General features: G+C 34.8%; 1 protein-coding gene across 2 annotated transcripts in view; it reads right to left on the bottom strand.

Annotated features, from left to right (window-relative positions):
- The window catches only part of ORC5 (origin recognition complex subunit 5), a 65439-nt gene that overhangs the window by 24847 nt on the left and 22620 nt on the right, over window positions 1-17972 (bottom strand). For both annotated transcript variants that reach the window (XM_077179116.1, XM_054631898.2), the window contains exons 12-13: window positions 16414-16461; window positions 14143-14253 (exon numbers count right to left, since the gene is read on the bottom strand). In XM_077179116.1, coding sequence (XP_077035231.1) covers window positions 14143-14253; window positions 16414-16461 — 159 coding nt within the window. The remainder of the gene's footprint in view (window positions 1-14142; window positions 14254-16413; window positions 16462-17972) is intronic.

Below are 17972 nucleotides of genomic sequence, written 5' to 3'. Positions count from 1 at the left end.
TGACCTTAAGCAAACCTATCATCTGATGCAATAGATAGTCTATATGGATTGCACTTTTATAGGTAACACAGATAAGAGTATTGTTCTGCTCATGAGGCAGAGGGAGTTAAATCATAAAATATTCAGTTTTAATTAAGATTATTGTATCAAAGGCAAGGCTTAATGCAGAATTGAAGTAAGGATCAAGGTTAATGCCTATTCTAAAGCAAATTTACATAAATTATGTTTCAGTAGTATACCATGAGTCTTATTTTGTTAATTTATACCATGTGAGACCACCAAAATTAAAGATAGAAAATATCTATTAAGTCATCTTCACTCTCCTCCCACCAATGAAAAATTCTTTTCCCTTCTTTTAAGTTTATATCTGAATGCTTTGTCTACTGTCATTTGCAATAGCTCAAGCAGTGGGGCATTGCACTAAAACTTCAGGGGAGACTATCACACGCTTTACCATCTCCAAAAGAAGGGTTTTTATAGCATTCAAAGCTAAAAAAGCTCATCTTATTTCATTACTCCTACTTAGACCTTTTTTGAACTCTTCTAAATGAATCCTTTCTTGGCACTTGAAGACTATAAATACCTTCAGACATTTTCATCATCCCCTGGTAGTTATTTAGCCAAATTAGGGTAGGGATCATCTCTCTTCATCTGAACATCACCAAGCACACAGATAGCTATAAGTAATAATTACATGTGTTCATTTCCTTTAATCTTTCTTCACAAGTCATTCCCTTCTAGCCTTTAATTTTTGCCAGTCTTCATGCCTACATCTTCTTTTAAGTGTTACTGCTTTTGCAATTATTTTCCTTTCTCTGAACAGCTTTATTCCAGGTCATATCCACTTATGCATGCCAGCTTGCATTTACCACTTTATATAGACTTTTCACTGATGTGTGTAGGTTTTTCTGTTTGTTTATTTTTTCCGTTTGTTTTAATAAAACATCAGACTCAAATCTCCTATCTGTTCATGTCAAACTATCACAGAAAAAAATGAAATTATCTGCACCAGCATTTCTGCTTTTAAAAATACAATATAAGTGCCTAATAAATTGTTTACATTACTCATTTTTATGTTTGGGTCTTTGCCCAAAATAGATGGTGCCTAAAAGCTGGATAATCTGAAAGCTGGATAGTCTGAAAAACCTTTGGGTTTTGGAGTACAGGTAATTAACCTTTTTTCTTTGCATTTGTCTTTTTTAGTATCTGCATAAATACTTTCAGTCACAAGAAAAAAAGTAATGCTTGAAGTCCTCATGCAATTATCTCCTGCTACATTGATGACTCCCTATCCTGTTTGCTATTTTTCTTCCTCATCACTCCACCACACTGAGCTATCTATCCCCTGTGCCCCAGCACAACGTAAAGTTACAAAAGCTTCACCTGAGCCAGATGGAGACCACAAATTGCACTGGAGTATGGTTCACTCTAGGGAATTCCAGATGCTGAGTAGAATTAAACTTTAGGCTATTTTTGATATGGGAGAGGAGAAGATGATACTGGTTTGAATGTTTACCTAATCACAGATAAAAGTAGATTTCTTCACTGCTACGGAGATTCTGCCATGTCAATCTCCACCTGTACCTTTTCATTCCTCCCAGTCATCAAGAGATGGTCTGGTTCTGGTGACAACTGCATGGAAAACATGTTAAATCAACTGGTCAAATAGCATTCCACAGGCTAGTCCCACAAAATGCCTACTACAAGGTTAAAACCAGTGAGGTGTCAATGATTTGTCTAGAAGGGAAGGAAAAAAGGCAGGCTAAGGACATGATAACCAACAGCCCAGCCTACTGTGCAACAGCTCCAGCCACTATGTGCTGCTCCCTGTTAGCCATCCTTCCCCCTTCGCTACTTCTACTGGAAGCCCATCACATCTTATGACAGAAGTTGTTAATCTAAACAGAAAGCTTCTCTATGTCAAAAGCTCGTTTGTGAGAGCTAAGTACTAGGATGAACAGCAACTCTCTGTCACTATTAACTAAGAGGCAGCCAGCTCAAAACAAAAGGCTATTTCAGGCTATAATTAAAAAGCAATACAGAGATTTTGTGCCATTGATGCCTCTGCTATACCTGTTCAGTGAATCAGAACAGATTACTTCAGGCTCCCAGTCTTCTAGACTGTCAGTCTAGCATCTTTCACAAGCACTACAGTCACACCAATTATTAAAAAGCTTTTCTCTACACCATCAGTGTCATACATCCATTAGAGGCCATTCCACACTAGAAGATATCTGTTGCAAAAAGTCTTCCTAGGCCATATGCTAGTAATAAATAAAAAAGGCTGAAAAAGATCATTTTATAACAACAATCTTCAGTTTTCTTCTCATGTCTGTGTGGTAATCTCTTGAGTCAATCTGTTTACTGTCTGTATCTACTACACCAGGGTTTGTGTTTTTTGTATATAATTCATTACTTTCTCTTCTGACGTTGTCTTCCATGTTTCTTGCACAGATATCTAGAACATGGAACACCCACTAGTTCATTCTATGTAGGTCACAGATGGTCAACAACACATCCAGCACTCTTCAATTATTAAAATAGACAAACCTGGTTCTTCATATTCTCTAGCTATGACTTTCAAAAAATATCCCAGCTACCACATCTCCTATGTTTTTTCAAACTGGCTACTAACCAGAGTCTGAATTCAAATCTTTTCAGAAGACATAGATATATTGCCTGTATATTCTATTTCTCATACTGGAATGTTTTACAATGTTCAGGATGATGAGGCTCCCACAGTTTGTTTGTATTCTATTTCCTCAAGGAAACATTCATGGAAGGTGAGCAAGTAGAAAAAAAAAAGTATGTAAAACCATGCACACAGAAAGATATCTCTCAATATTCTCTGAGAACTGCTATGGAGACTATAATCAGATCCTGTTAGAAATGGTAACATACATACATTTAATCACATTCATAAATAACTACTAATTAGAAAACTAAAAAGAGTTTGAAAGTACATAATTTTTGAAATGGAGATTTTTGTCTGTTTACCTGGGGTTTGGGTTTGAGTTGTTGTTCATGTTTGTTTTCTTTTTTTTAAACACCTTTCTCTACATGGGTAACAGCAGGGTAATGAATGTCCATCTGAATGAAGTTAAAGTTGCACCATCACATGTTAGAGAAACACATCTACAGAGCAGCACTTGCTCATCTGAACTAGATCTGTCTTCAAATATTTCAATTTTAGTTTCAGTTAAAACTGTGCCAAAAATCCACACTGAATCCCAGTAATATTTTTAAATTTTACCTCTGAAACACTTCCTGAATTCAAATAACTTATAAGTCTTTCATTTTTTTGGTAAATCTTCTATGACTTGCACTTGCAGAGGTTATACCTAACCTCTTTTTATTTCATACTTCACAAAACAAAGGTAGAAGATCCCTTCTTGACATATTCAGCATTCTCACATTGAAAAATATCACTTTCAGAGCATTTTCCAGAAGACACAGAGCTAGTCTATAGTTGCTGTAACTGAAATACAGTTCAAAGCTGTAGGGTTCAAACTGCAAGTTCAAGAATGTTAAATGACAGGCCATCAGCACAGAATTCTGCAAAATAAGTTTCTATCAGAAAGAGATGAGTTTCAGCACCCTGTCCTTAGGAATAAGTCAAAAGCAGTCCAGCAAAAAAAGGATGAGAAGCCAACACCAGCGTGCAAGCCATGCAATGCAGTCCTGGGCAGGCTCTTCCCAAGTGCTCACTGCAGAGTGACAGCCCAACTTAATTTGCAGGAAGAATGAGTGGGAAGGTGTACAAATCAATCACTGCCCCCAGTCTGCAAACATTTTGACAAGGAATATGACATCCAAGCAGGGACATTTGATGGTGGCTTTTCCATTTGTTTTGTAAGAAACCCAGAATAATGACTGAGAAAACACTTATTAGTCCCTCAGGATAGAGTAGCTTTACATAGCTATAATGTAAATGTTTGCATCTGAGGCTGGCTTGATTCCCTTTCTAGAGGATGGAGGAGTCAGTGCATCAGGACACAGTTCACTGAAACCTAGTACAGATTTTAAAACTTTTCATTAACAGAGTGGGTTTAGGTGCTCATGTCTGCATCAGGGTGCATTTCTGTTTCTCTCCATTAACTAGAAAAGCACAGACTACCTCATATATACTTTTACTGTTCAGACACATACATAGGTAGACCCAATCTTGCCTAAAATAATCACCTTATTTCTAGTATCATCCACCCTCCTCCAGCTAACGTGAGAAATTAAATCATATAGTGGTGAGGATAGAAACTTTTTGCAGCACCTATGCAGCTTCAGATACACAGCACCATTTTCAGCCATAACAATCATCATTGTCATCATCATCATCATCATAGCAGCTTTTCCAAGGGTAAGCTACTGTAGGATTTGTCTCACCTTGTTTTGTCGTTCTCCATATTTTGAATGAACAATATTTGCAACATTTACTAAGAATATAAACTTTCCATAAATGAGATTTACTCACACCGTGCTATCAATTTTCCACATTGCTCCCCCCAAATATTTTCCAGTTTTTATTTCCATAGATGGAGAAGAGAGATTATGTAAATTCCTAACTATTCCTCGTCTACCAAGAGGCATTCTTTTGTGAATAAGCTTCATATTCTGAAATCCTCTCTTTCAATGCAGCTGCTTCTTTTGTCCAAGATACTGTGGCAAGCCCCACTATCTGCTATCAAATGAACACAGCCAGCAGCAAAGGGTCTTTAAGGGAGGAGGGGTGTCAAGCACAAAGTCAGTAGCTAGAACTGACTGCAGCTGGCAGGGCAGAAACAGTACAAGCATTCACCAAAGTGGTCCAACATTTTCTTTAATGTACCATTTTGCTACCTTATGCTCTAACATTGTTCATGGGCACAGTCTCAGTACTTCTCAACCTCATTAGGAAATGGAAGTTAAAGACAGACTGGTACAGATACAATTCTACAAATTGAATTTCACATGTGATACAGCAAAATAATTTGTATTGAAGTGACAGGTGAGGTATAAATACCTAAGGAGAACAAACTGTAGGTAGGGAGATGTGAGAGTGCATTAGGCAGGGACAGGAGGACATGGGACCATATAACAACAACCAGTCCAAGGAGCATATCAATAAAAAGAATGCAACATTATAGCCAACCCTTCAACCAGTGATTCTGAGCCATCTTTCTTGCCACTACTGAAATTGCAATTGCATCCATTACTTTACGTGCAGTGAAGTAAAAGATATTAAATAAGCAAAGGATTGTCAAATGAAGATCTTGACAAGATATCTGCATCCCTACAACTCACTGATGTGAACACCAAGGAGCTGGTAAAGCTGTTTTGGCTGATAGACAATGACAGCAAAAAGTATAGCAGGTAAAATTGGCCTTTAGTAGCATTCCAGCTGGAATTAGACTTTAGTTACAGTTGCCAGGGATGTGAAGAAACAGGGCATGCAATGTAGCTATTTAATCTCAAGAGTTAGTTCTAGTTTTGAAATTGTATTTCAATTAACCAATTCTACACAAATGCTCAATAAGGAGATGGTTCTTTGTCCCAAACAGGTCATACTCCAAATGGTGAGAGAAAACAGCCAAGTTACCTCTAAGAAAGATAGAATTTATAAAAGAGTATTAATGATGTCACCTGGGGGCTTGAAAGGCTCTTTTTAGTATTTAATCATATCCTTCTAGGCATATCAGCTTAAAACAAGAGATTTGAGAGAGAACTAATGAATTCTATCCTAATGCTCTAATTTGCTTTATCTCAGTATTGTGTCCTATCTTATTCCCATGAATAGCTGGTGATTCTGAAATAGACTTTCTGCATACACTAAATGGTTAAAGCAAAGTGATTAAAAAACTTATAATATACAGGCTGTTTTTAGATATATATGTTATCAAGAGAGGTTGCGCAGTACTTGCTTAATTAATCTTTGCTGTCTTAACACATGAACCAGATGTACTATTATGTTCTTTGTTCTTCCCTAAAGAGGGGATGAGCTGATTATTTATCTCCAAACAATAGGAGTTCATGTACCACAGTGAAGAATTTTTTTTAATTGGGGAGGCAATCACTAACAAGCTTCAGCTGCAACTGCTTGATGTAAACACAGCACAAATTTGTTCCTGGAGTATTAAACGATGTTCCTACCAGTAAGTACATGAAACCAATTTCTAAGTAAGTGTGTATAGAAAGAGATGGAAAGGAAAGAGTTTGGAAGGAGGAAAACTCTGTTTTGTCTTTCATGTATTCATATTTACTTCTTTGATACACTAACACATTTTCAAAGATAAGTTAAGATTGGAAGCTTCAAATACTGTTTACAAATAATGTGCCGAGACAACAGAAGTTAAAGAAACTGTTGGTTGATACAACACATTTCCTATATTATATAGCATGCAATCTAAGACATGTGAAAGGCACAAGGGAATATATAATATGTTCACAGGGCCACAACAATACTTTGTGAAAGTTATTAACAGATTATATACTGAAATTAAAGTAATTTATACACTAAATTTAAAGTAAATCAAAAAAGTACAAATTTATTGTACATCAATTTCACAAAGCCTTAAACACAGCTACTTCCTGATCAGCAAATTCTTAGGGACATGCTACACAAATAAAAAAACTAAGATCAAAAAGCAAGGAAGTTTAGAAATTAGTAAACTGTTCTAGATAAGATATTTAGGAATCCGCTTTATCTTCCTGATAAACTTCATCTCATTTGAACGCCTCACTCCCCATTCCCTCTCAATAGTCTATCCCTTGTCATAACCAAAATTTCTTCCATAAAACTAGTTTCCAATAATTCACAATGATTTGTCTTCTTAAATACACTGTTTTTGAGACATAGAGTAAGTGCCAAGCTGGAACCTATTACTATAAGCTCTTCACAGAAATTAGGTAAGTTTTCTACTTTAAATTACTGTAAAGAAAGAACTCATACAGAATAGAATAGGATTTGATTAAGAAAACCTCCTAAGAAATCATAAAGCTGTATTATCAATATACCTCCAAAAATGAAAATAAGATCAAATTAGTTCAAACAACATAATATAGGTAAAGTACTATTAGTTTTTCTAAAATACTATTAGTTTTTCTAAAATATCTTTTCTGCATCAATTAAAATTAGAAGGAATGAAGCATATCAGTCTCTTCACAATTTTAATTAGAAAGTACTACTTGAAGTAAGAATACTTTTATTTTTTTTCACAGCTATGCTCAGAGTTGAAAAAAAATAGAGTCAGCTATTTGGTTAAAAGTAATGTTTTCTCCTTTCTTTTTGCTTAACAGCAGGCTCTCTCAAGCTGCCATAGTCAGTGCTAAAGTGCTAACTATGTCACCATGCTGTGCATCACATTAAGTTCCCATTTCAGCTCATGAATTTCTGCCAGATTAGTCCAGTAACCAATAACAGAAAATGAGAAAATGGGAGTTATTTATTACCTCTTATCACCATCTTCCCAAACCTACAGAAAATCAACAGAGTACTGAGATCAACACAATTCAGTGCAATGAGATCAACAGATTACTACACTTTCTAACCAATAGGCAGATCCAGGAAAACAAAGTCTGTCAGATGCATAATATACCTATAAAAGGATACAAGATCAAAACCAGTTAGGTTCAAATACAACAGTAAGAATATAAAATTTTCTAGAAAAAAACCCCACAGCTACAAACTGACAACTGCTAAAAAAGATGTTCTAACAATACAAAAATAATCTTTTAGGTGTGGGTAACCATGAAGTCAGAGGATCAAAAGGGTGTACTACAAACCCACTTGGACAATAAACATGTGGGGATATACAGATTATATATGAATGCTGTGTGAGACATGGGACGTTACAGAGGACTAACAGATATTCTGTGCTGGCAAGATGTGCCTTAGTTATCTTCACCACACTCTGAAAGAGGAGGGGAAGTTTATTTAGACCAGTAATGAGAATGAGATAAGCCCAGAGTCTATGGTTTATATTTGCTCATTCCTGTCACTGGGAAGCTCTAAAGATCTTCTGACTGAGCAGATAGAGAGGTATACTGTAATTCTAAATAGTTCTCATGAAAAAAAAAACAAAATTAAAAAATAAGCTTTTAAGACCTTTTTCCATATAGTTTATTTTTTTTGTTAAAATAAACGTTTCCCCCTGCATGGAAATACAGAAGGATCACTCCAGAGATGACACCTCCTGTGGTCAGAATGGATTAAGCTGTGCAATTTTATGTACCTTCCTCTGAAGCAAGAAGACAGTGAAATGCAGTCATTTTCAGGTTAAATCAAGAGGACAGAAGCAGAGGCTGATGACATCCTCGCTTGTAATTTTAGAACTCAAGAAGTGATAAAAATAGGGAAATATATGAGAATATATTTGCTTATATTGCAAAAACAAATTTCAAGAAAATCTACATACACAATCAACTCCAAGGGAAATATAACTTTTACAATCATCTCCCTTCTGAATATTCACTACTTAGTGATTCCACCTTTCGACAATGTATAAAATAATTATTCAAACATTTCAATATTTTTGTACACAACTGCTCAAGTCTCCCAAATCTCAGCAGCTAATGGATGTATAAAGCAAAGGCACTCTCTAAAATCAGATGTGTGATATGCTTCAATTTTGTCTTGAATCAGTTTGCAATATTATCTATGAGATATAAAAGGATTTTTTTTAAACATTCAACCAGACAACAAGAAATCTCTCTGCAATATAAACTTTGGTCATGAAGGTATAAATGCTAAGTTCATTTGAAAACAGGATAGAAATATATTCTTCCAAAGTCACCCCCCACACAGTCTGCTATGAACTTCTCAATTATTTCAGGTAAAATTTTAGCAATAACTCTTATCCATTTATCAAAATTAGAACAAACACAACACTTGTGGAATTTCAGAGTACTAGGAAAGCAAAGGAAGGTGGTTTAATAGAATCAGCAGGAACTTTCATTTTCCAGCATTTCATTTATTTTTTAAAAATTAAAAATTAATCTACTTACTGACATGTAACATCTTGTACTGACAGTACAAGAATATGCTCTGTATTTCTTGCATACTGTAAAATAAAAATGGCTCCACTTATCTTTGTTCTTCTTCATAATAAGGCCTCTTAGGGAAGAGTGGAGAACAACATACATTTTAAACCAGACCTTTTTCTGTAGAAATTCATCCACCTGGTCACTTTTTAAATGGAGAGTATTCTATTAGTCTTAAATAATAGTGTTAATACCAGATTCAAAATGTTCCTATGAGCAGTCTCTCCAACAGCAAGGAAAGCTGGAACACAATACAGCTGATCTAGCAAAAATGAGTAATTCTTATTCTGTCAAGAGTTGTCAAATGTGGAATGAAAAACTTCTTATTTTTAAACATTAATACAATCAGAGCTTGTAGAAGCGATTAAGAGTGCTTTCCATTTGAAAAAAAATCTGTTGACAGTATTCACAGAATTGAATCACAGAACTATAGAATCATAGAATCAAATTCCTCTTTATCAAATTGCTACATCAAGGGAACCTAACATAATGCAGTAACAGAGTTAGAACTATAATCAGGATGTGGATATTTGGTGTCCAGAAAGGCTGTGACATACATAGGCCATAATACAAATCAAGTAAGTAGATAACAAAATCAGGCATCTTTCCAATCTTTTGCAATTGAAATTTTACCATGGCTGTCAATTTACAAATAAAGGGCAGTTTAAACATTAAATTATCATCTGAAAAAGAAAGTCATAAAGCATGCTTCCAACACAACAGGGACAAAGAAATTTTGCAGGTAAATTGCCTCATACTGTTGCAGTTTGCATAAAGAATATTAGATATTCCTTATGCTATTCATGTAAGGCAGACAAGAAAGCAAGAAAATAGAAAACAAATCTCTCCAAATTCTTACATCCCAAGAAAGGGCACTTTTTTCCTCTCTTAATTACAGAAAACTACATTCCTCTGGCTCCCTCCAGCTGGATTTATGTTATGTACATCAGTGGTTTGTGTGTTTCTCATAGACCCAATCATATTGGCACCTAACACACTGCTCAATTTATTGAGTATGCACACCACTGCATTTATTTTAACTTCAGATGAAAAGTTCTTACTCTTTGGACAACAATTTGCAATGCTATTTATCTTTACAACAGATTGAAAAGATTTAGGTTTGTTAACCTTCACTCCAAATTCTTACACATTTGTAACTAAATTAGTTCTATGAATATTCTTAAGAAAATTCAAATGGTTTCCTTAGATCCAGCAAAGAGATAAGAAATGTCTAATAAATGAAATACAGACTATGTGTAAGATACCTGATATGTCTCCATGTACCCATAACACCATTCCTAGAAATCTCTGATTGCAAATGCACTATAGTCAGAAGTAAATCCTAACTATACAACTATCTGAAAATATTTGCCAAATATAAAGAGTACCATTAAAACCAAACCTGGGATGACCTAACTTTAGTGCATTGGAATGAAAATGTAAACAAAACTGAAGAGTTTGATTAGTTACCTATTTGGTAATTTTCAGCTATTATATACTCTGAGAAGTTATCCTAGATGTTTTTCCAAATATTCAGGGATGTACTACCAGAAATAAAATATGCAAAAGTATGCAAGATAAAGGGCTTTGTTCCATTTTACCTTAGATAACATCATAGCTCAAAACTACAAGCAGATCTAATCAATCCTCTTTATGAAAATCTATTTCACAAGAAAGCAAAAGCAAGATAAAATACCTAGAAAATGAAAAATGGCCAGGAGAACTGAATTGACTTGAAGAAGCAATTACTGAATTATTTTGGTAGAGGAAAAAACATTGGTTAATTTTGGCTTCTAAACCATAACAACAATATCTACTTCCTCATTGACTGTGATATGAACAGCCCTTATCCTCTTCAATGTAAAATAACCTCATTTAAATTAAATTGTAAACTCTTCTTCTTGTAATTGATAATTCTTGCCCAATGCTTTGTGCATAAATTCATTTGTGTCCTATACTAAGGCACATTTTTATGAAGAGCATTATGTTGTATTTCTGTCTATTTTCTGTGGGAAACCTAAAATGAAATACTACTCTTATACTGAATAGCTTCTCAGAACCTTTGCAAAATGCACTTTCAGCAACTTTACAAAGTTTCTTTGTATCCCTCCATTCTGCTGTAATTGCCTTTGGACACAATGAATATTTCCTACTCTTCACAGTGCATCCATATGGAGACCCAAATAATACTCCTGGTTGTTCCTGCTGTACCAAGTAAGGAAACTTTAAGGCTTCTCTGTGGCTGTAGGGTGCAGACTGCACACCCCAGAGTCACACGGTTTTCAGCATTGTGTGAAAGTGCACTTTCATCTTTTCACCATTTTCTCCATATTTTACCCTTTAAAACACTTCAGCCTCATACTCAGTCATATATCCAAAGCCATACTCAGCCAGAGACCATCAACTGTGCAAGTTCTGTCCCAGCACAGAATGTACTGCCCATTGGTGACTGCAATATCATCTTCAATCCATTAAACTATTACACACAATTGTATCTGAAGAAAAACATTTTAAGAACTCGTCCTCTCAAATGCCTCCAGAAATCAATAGTTCTCTAGCCTCCATCTTCTTTGGTTTAAAAAATAAGCAAATAAACTTAAACAAATTCAGTAACCTGTTACACTAACACAATGTGCTAAAAAAAAGTATTGTGATAAATTAGTAAGAAAAACACTGAATTTTCTGGAGAAAAATGAACACTGGGAACATCTCAAATGAATACAAACAACTCATGTACCTACTGAGATGAAAAAATGCTATAATTAAACCTCCAAACCTTCCATTAACTTTGTCTCAAAAAACCTTACTGGATGTGTGAGAAGTTTGATTTAAGAGAGCAAAATGCAAGAGAAATTTCAACTTTTAAGGTAGCAACTAAAAAATTGTCATTTGCAGAAGTGGAAAATTGCTTCCCCTAACCCCCTGTGCTATTCCCTTGTACTAGTTAGTGAGGAAGACCAAAAATGAATGGGCCCAATTCTATCTCCTGTAACCTACTTACAGCAATGAAGTTACAGCAGAAGTTGTTTAGTTTTGTATTGGTTGCAAAGATCACACTTGTAAAACAAACATGTTAACTCTTGGCTTGAAAAAAGGTATGAGACCATTTTAAAGAGTATGATATTTAAAAGCAAAAGATTAAGATTCAAATTTTCAGTTGAAAATCTATTTAGAAAAACGAAACATTTTCAATAAAACCTACCATTAAGAGGAAAAATGAAATTTTGCTGCTCATTAGCACAGAAGTTTCCCTTTTGAAAAGCTAATAACCAAAATTTTCATGTGAATAGAAACTATACAGAAAAACAAGAAGCAGTAAGAAATACCACGAAATCAGCAAGTGAGAGATCTTAAAGCAGCTGCTAGTCCTTCTTGAATCTTGACTGTGATTGTTGACCAACTTTAAAGCCAAGGCATGCTATTTTCTGATAGTACATGGGGAGAATTAATATGCACTTGGTTCATGTACAGCCTTTGAGTTTACAAATTAAAGAGCACATAAAATTAATCATGAGTCAGTATGAAGCCAAATATTTGACATAAACATTTTAAACTTCTGTATAATTTTATTATTATTTCCATGTTGATCACACAAACAAAAAATTTAAGACTGTGTTATCTAACAGTAAAACGTATCAATACTGATAAGGATAGGCCAGGTCCTAAATATTTACTTTGAAAAATATATTTACAGAATAACCAATGACAAAAATCACTGAAATACAAATAGTTTTAAACTATTCAAGAAAGAAAAGCAATTAAATACTATGCCTAGTTTAAACTACTTTCCAAACCTATTTTAAATTCTGTTGTATTTTTTATTACTTTGCAGTGGACACTTCAATATTTTTAATTAAAATTTAATGTAAAAATTGCTTTGTAACTAAAAATACTCTTAAATAATTTATGAAATTGAATTTTTGTATAAACATATTTAATTTCAAGTTCTTTCTCCTAACCTGGTCAAGATTATATACAATTTTTTTATATCTGTATAGCTTAATATCCAGATATTCAGAAAATAAAGAATTACAACAATTCTTTGATAACACTGCCACCTAGTGCAAACTCTAAATCAGAACAAAGCATTTCATTGAACTTGTTAATTCTGTAATTTAGCCTAAGGTGGAACTACAATATGTACAAATTGTAGCTTCAGTACTACTTAACTGCACGTTGGAATACTGACTTTTGTTCTCCTACCTGGAATGCCTGTTAAATAAGCAGCTACAGTAATTTTGAAAATATGCTCTAAAATACTGTTATATAATACATTCACATCTAGTGTGTATCAAAATGCTTTTGATAGCCAAAAATAAGAGAATACAAGCTAACATCCTAAAAAATAAACACATATGTTCCTAGAATTTTACATGAATGCAGGAAATAAACTGAAATATTACTTGGCTAAATATGATAGCTAACAAGGAAAGGTGGTAAATATTTCAGTAAGTAAACTACAACTGGAAAGAAGAAAGAAATTGAGAATTTCTAAGGTGGAAATGATATTCAAGAATCAAACTGATAGTAGAAAATCATCTTCACTTATACAGAATTGGTCAATACACACTTGACAAACCCAGAGGTCTTGAGAAAACACTGGATTTACTTAATTCCACTCACTTCTACAGCTATGCTGCCATCTAGTGAAACGAGATACTCTTCTCTGCAAGACTTCTATCTTGTCCAAATGGAGAACAGTAGGTACATGTACCACAGCAAACACTGTTCACCTGTAAGTACCTTATTCCCTCTGTTTCATATTTTTGTAGCAATGTGTGCTACAATGTGACTAATTTTGGCCATGGGACAGTGAACACTTATTCACCTAACCTGAAATGCAAACAGCCTTACAGACTTCAGTGAGAAACCAAGGAACTGATCAGTACAGACCACAGTCCAGGACCAGGGAGAAGTCATTTATTAGCAGATTTCACATCATTAGACAGATAAAGTACTGGATTCACAGCTAGTAATACAGATAAATATTACTCTGAACCTTCAATTTAAATCACCTGTTGTGCTTGTTTTTTCATTTCATTTAATTAGAATTATGACTTAGAAAAAACATTTAAAACTTGGTGAATTCCAGACACTAAAGAGCAAATAAAAAAGTAAGTACATACTCACCTGGGAAAATATATTTGCAGTTGGAGCAACTCTGTTGTCCACAATACTATACAGTATTGCTAACAATCTGTCCAGGGGAAATGGCTTTGGCCCAAGCAGGTGATTGCTGGTCTGCAACAGAAACAACACTTTTTCATCCACTTCTTAATTCCCTGAAGTAGTACATGATGTTATTCTCTTATTCTTCTGGCCTCTAAGGAGGCACTATAATTCATATAGCCTACTTACACGTTATGGAAAACACTGAATACGTGTTTATTGATCAAGATATAGAAAGAAAGATCTATTTAACATGGCAAGTGTTCAAACTGCACAATAAACAGGAACATTTCTGAGCTGTAACAGAGGATCTTATGCCAAATTTCCTGTCAGTAGATTTATACATTTACTTGTGCTGTCTAATGACCTTGCCCAATTTCAGGAATAAAGAGGAAAGGCTATGTTTTATGGCATTCAAAGAATCACAGAATGGCTTGTGCTGGTAGGGAGCTTAAAGATTTCTTCCAAAGAAGGAGGACAAAAGTGGACAGAGTATTCCAGAGGCAAGGCAAAGAGTGCTGAGTAACACTCACAGTGCACATACCTCCCACAGGTTCAGCTGGTTAAAACAAAGAGTTCAGATGGCTGAGCCCAAGGCAACTGTGTCATCAGAACACAGAAGATTTGCTCAACCTCACATCTACAGAGCTCTTGTGCATCTGCACACCTCACACCTCAGCTGACACTGATGGCCATTTTAGGCATTATGGATTATTGTAAGTAGTAGCACTGCATTCTCTTGAATTCAAAGAAACACAAAGTCCTGATTGTTCAATGCTAAGCATTTTCAAAATAACCAATTCTGCAAAAAGGAGGTGTGCAGTTTATAAGGCAGAACTGGGCAGTATTCCAACTCAGGCAGTATAGTAAGGACTACAGAGATTTATGACCCACACTTCCAAAAGTTCTTACAAGGGAAATACTTGTTTTATTTTAAGTTTGTGTTTAATTTTCTCTACTTTGACGTCCAGTTGCGTTTTTTGTAGAGTACATTGATTTATTCTTACTAGCAGAGCAGACAAGATTAAACAGGATTTTCAAGGGAAAGTTTGTTTCAAAATGCTTCTGGGAAAGAACATCTCAAGCATACCACCAGCACCTCTGTGGCATTAGCCATGAGTAAAACACAACCACTCATTTCTTCAGCTAAATCAAATGTTATTTCCAATACATGTTTTAACTTTTGAAATCCAGGAGGTGTCCCCAAAGCTACCTCTTGACTAACAAAGCAAGCAGTGTTAAAAATCATGGAAACACACAGCCAAAAATAGATTCACCAGGAAGATCTGTCACTTGTCACTGGAAAAGCATCGTTCCAGATTCCAAAGAAACTGAGCAAATTCTGCTTTTATCAGCAACAGGGCAATTAATAGAATGGTAAGTCAGTTTCTTCCCCTCATTCACAAGATTCATTTATTTCTAGTAAAAAAAACCCCACAGCCTCTGGACTGACACAGTTATGAATCACAAAATAGATTTTTATTCTTGCTATTCCTAAACTTTTAAGGAAGGATTTATTTCATCTAATGTCAGCTTCCTGCCAAGCAGGTACAGACAGCCAAACCAGTTTCTGCAGTTCCAAGTATAGCCAGTAGAAATCTAATCAATAGAGTTTGTGGTGCAATTCATCTGCCTGAACACAGAACCTGCTTGAGCCAAATCACACCCTTCACTCCTATGACTGCACTGACTGACTCTGCATGGGCTATAAACTGTTTTAGATGCAGGCACCCACTAGAGTTAGGTGAATCTGATCTGTAAATCAGTCTTTAGACAGGCTTCTCTGGGCAAAGGTACATTGACATAAACTGTCACACCAACTGAAACAAATGAGTATTTATAACACTACATCTGTAATTGTTTATCCCTATATTTCAATTCCCCTCATTATAGAAATCTTTGAATAAAAATTCTTTAAAGAATATTAAACTATTTTTGAGAGAAATGGTGATACTTGGCAACTCCATTTATGATGTCCTTTAATTAGCTTTATTAAATACACTTTGTTGTACACAAAAATATGGCTATAGGAGAAAATTTTATGTTACAGTTTTAATAAAATGTCTGGATCTCACAGAAATTTGTAGCAAAACAAGTGCACCAAAAATTGTTATTTCTGCAGTTCTGATGTTTCTATAGTAATCAATAACACAAAATGTAATACAAACCCAAAAGTACAGTGGAAAGAAAACACTTTCTGCCAAGCTCAGCTTAGCAGGATAAAATACTTACCTTCTCATGCTTCTTCATGAAGTTGGTCTTTCTAATTTTCCCATGATGCTGCAAACAACAGACAAGAGCAAAGGTAATTAAAATAGTCATTAATGAATGTATGCACCACAAATGATAGCATGTTACTCTAGGGCTACTTCTTTACTCCACTTCAGTATTTGCCTTTGATGTCACTACCAATCATTCTTACTATAAGCCCTAAAATTACACTTGCCTAGCTTCTGCTTCACCCTGTCCCAAGTGGTGCAAAACCAAAACCCAACATGCTAAAATTTTCTGTTGAAATGCATAAGTTTGTTTTTTTTTTTTTTAAATTTACTCAGGAACTGATGAGGTAGGAAAAATTGCTTTGTAATATGACTTCATGCTACCATCTTCCTCATATCCTCAATCATCTAATAAAAAAGACAGATGATGACTATCATGATTTAAAAGTGTATCCATGTATAAAATCCACCAGAATTTTCACCTTTTATTGACCCTATTTGAGAATTTGGATGCTACAAAAGTTGGCAGAATGACAACCAGGAATTTAATCAATACAATACAAAGGTAGTTCAAGGTTCTTGAGCTAAATGACAAAATGAAGGAACAGGGGAAGGTGAGGGATAGGGGTGGGTGTTGAAGAAATGCAATGTAATTTAAGGCTGCACATTTTAAAAATTGTCTTTAAAAAGGAAGGACTGTTGAAAGAAAATAGCCATGTGCTCTTGGATATCAACTAAAAATGTGAGGGCAAGGGCAGAAGTGCAGTAAACAATGTTACAAATGAATGGGTTAAAAAAAAAGAAACAAAAAATCCAAGAGAGACATGAAGGATGAGGTGTAAGTGATGTAAAATGAGTGAAGAGGTGTAATAATTGTTAAATGTAGTTAAGTGCTATTTCTCAAAATATCACCTGATGAGTTTTTCCTTCTTCCACAGCCCTGAGAAGTATACCTTATTAATATACCTTATAGTCATGCTCAGTGAATCAGGGAAAAAACCTCAAATAAAGGAATTATTTTTTCATTTAAATATTTAAAATCTTGTACTAAGTATTTGTGGCCCTCAATATTCAGCCATGTCAAAATTATCCTTGTAAACGTGGCTTTTCTTGACTGACTTCTGCAGAGCTAAACAGTAAACAGGGCTTAGGTTCAATTCACATGATTTGTCTGATTTAAAAAAATAGCTAATTCAGCTAATACATATCAAACACAATTAGAGACAGCAAAGCAATCATTTTATCATGCCTTTGAAAAAATGACTGCAGTGCTAACCATGACCTTTTAGAGAGGAGAGTGATCAGGCCTCAGGTTACACAGAATGCTTTGGATGAACCACAACAAACTGCTTTCATGCATTTTACAGGTTATGCTGGGATCTCCACATGGTATATATGGTATCCTATTCCTGTTCAAGCACAAAATACCATGTAATTCAGAACTAATTTTCAATTAGCTTTTAATGCTGTTTTCTATAAAGACTTCCTATATACATACTCTGATTTCTTTCTTGTTTTAAAGACTTCCAAATCAGCTTTGTATTTTTCTCTCCATCTACTGCAAAGCTCTTG

The sequence above is a fragment of the Agelaius phoeniceus genome, chromosome 5 (assembly GCF_051311805.1).
Source record: "Agelaius phoeniceus isolate bAgePho1 chromosome 5, bAgePho1.hap1, whole genome shotgun sequence".
Lineage (NCBI taxonomy): Eukaryota > Metazoa > Chordata > Aves > Passeriformes > Icteridae > Agelaius > Agelaius phoeniceus.
Note: the sequence above shows the minus strand (reverse complement) of the source record. Positions and strands in the feature narration are given on the sequence as shown.